General features: G+C 41.1%; 1 protein-coding gene across 1 annotated transcript in view; it reads left to right on the top strand.

Annotated features, from left to right (window-relative positions):
- The first annotated feature begins 503 nt into the window (after positions 1-503).
- Positions 504-1,724, top strand: part of LOC107679999 (ERO1-like protein alpha) — an 11,915-nt gene continuing 10,694 nt past the window's right edge. Inside the window, exon 1 of the mRNA XM_016475737.1 lies at positions 504-783. Coding sequence (XP_016331223.1) covers positions 688-783 — 96 coding nt within the window. The 5' untranslated portion in view covers positions 504-687. The remainder of the gene's footprint in view (positions 784-1,724) is intronic.

Below are 1,724 nucleotides of genomic sequence, written 5' to 3'. Positions count from 1 at the left end.
AGATGCTAAAATACACACACACACACACACACACACACACACACACACACACACACACACACGTCATCTAAACGTTGCTGCATTACATTTCTGGATTTTTAAAAGTAGTGCACAAGATTGCACTGCATAAACTCCAGAATAAACATATGTACTGTCTTTAAAAGATCTTCCTGTATAAGAGGAGAACAAAAGGTCAGGTGAATATCATCAGATATCACTAGGAACCTATACTGTACTGATTCAGTACAGTTGACAGACTGGAACGCCGCCTAATACAGAATCTAGTATTTGGCGGCATCTTGCGGTGAACTGCATGTAGTGCAATTTTTATCCAAAAGGAGTTCCTGGTTCAGTCTGATGACATAAAAAAGGCTAACGTTACATTTCAGCCTGACAGATTCACTGAGAATTTAATACGAAAGTAGAATGAAGCATATTTTGTGACTAAATGTTTTGTGAATGCCTGCGTTAGGCCCAGATATTCATTGTTGCGTCAGTCATATCGCAGCAGTATTTGAGTCACGTACTTCACGTAGCGTCTGATTCAATCGGAAGTGATCTGTGAGTGAACGTGCCTTATAGCGACGTAGTACTATACAGAAACAACTGTAGCTGTGTAAAGACGCGAGAAAGCATGCACTGAACAGACCCATTTACGCCCAACTCGGTTCATTGATTCATTGACAGATGACAATGAAATCCTTCATTCTGTTGGCGCTTTCACTGACTAGCGTCCACATGACGACAGCAGCAGGATCCGCGGCGCACAGGTGCTTCTGCCAGGTGAGAACATCAACATCACTAATACTGTTTCATTATGTTGGAAACTCAACTTATTAAATATTAAACATGTGACACTAACTTAAAAATGAGCACAGTATTATATTGTTTGTCATATAAAACTATGTTAAAGGCGTCATATGATGATGCTAAAAAGAAAATTATTTTGTGTATTTGGTGTAATTAAATGTTTATGCGGTTTAAAGTAAAAAAAAAAAAAACATTTTCCACATACTGTACATTATTGTTTCTCTATGCCCTGCCTTTCTGAAACGCGTCGATTTTTACAAAGCTCATCGTTCTAAAAAAGCAAGGTGTGCTGTGATTGGCCAGCTATCCAGTGCGTTGTGATTGGCCGAATACCTCAAGCGTGTGACGGAAATGTTACGCCCCTCACATACTGTTGATGCCGTGTCCGGCCGGAGCGACGAGACAAAAACATTAAAACCCATTACAAACGAGGCATTTGTTGCATCCAGTGGGGACATAATTACCGATTATAATGACTTATACTGTCTTTTTACGCTTTGCATTGCATCGCATCGCGCCGCGTCGCGTAAACATAAAACCCTGTCTGCATTTGTGATCAGAGAAATGACAAACAACAAGTGCTACTCTACTGCCCAAAACTCGCGTTTGAATCATCAGTGGCAAATCCTTTAAATGAAAACGTACTTACGTGAGTCAGAACTGCCGGCATTTTAGTCTAACGTTACTCTCCCAGGTTCTGTAAACAGTCCTCCATAAAATGTAATGCACACATCTGGATATTTGGGTTAAACTGTTCTGGAACAGTGTGGTAAATACAACTTAACCACTGATTTGTAGTCGTGTCCTCTTTTGGAAGACCAAACAAAGTAGTTTCACTTTCACAACGAAAAACACAGCGGCCTAGCGTGAGGGGAAGCCCCGGCTTAGCGTGCGCTGAGGCCGGGATAGAGTGA

This window comes from Sinocyclocheilus anshuiensis, unplaced genomic scaffold (assembly GCF_001515605.1).
Source record: "Sinocyclocheilus anshuiensis isolate Anshui unplaced genomic scaffold, SAMN03320099.WGS_v1.1 scaffold772, whole genome shotgun sequence".
NCBI classification, from domain to species: domain Eukaryota; kingdom Metazoa; phylum Chordata; class Actinopteri; order Cypriniformes; family Cyprinidae; genus Sinocyclocheilus; species Sinocyclocheilus anshuiensis.
Note: the sequence above shows the minus strand (reverse complement) of the source record. Positions and strands in the feature narration are given on the sequence as shown.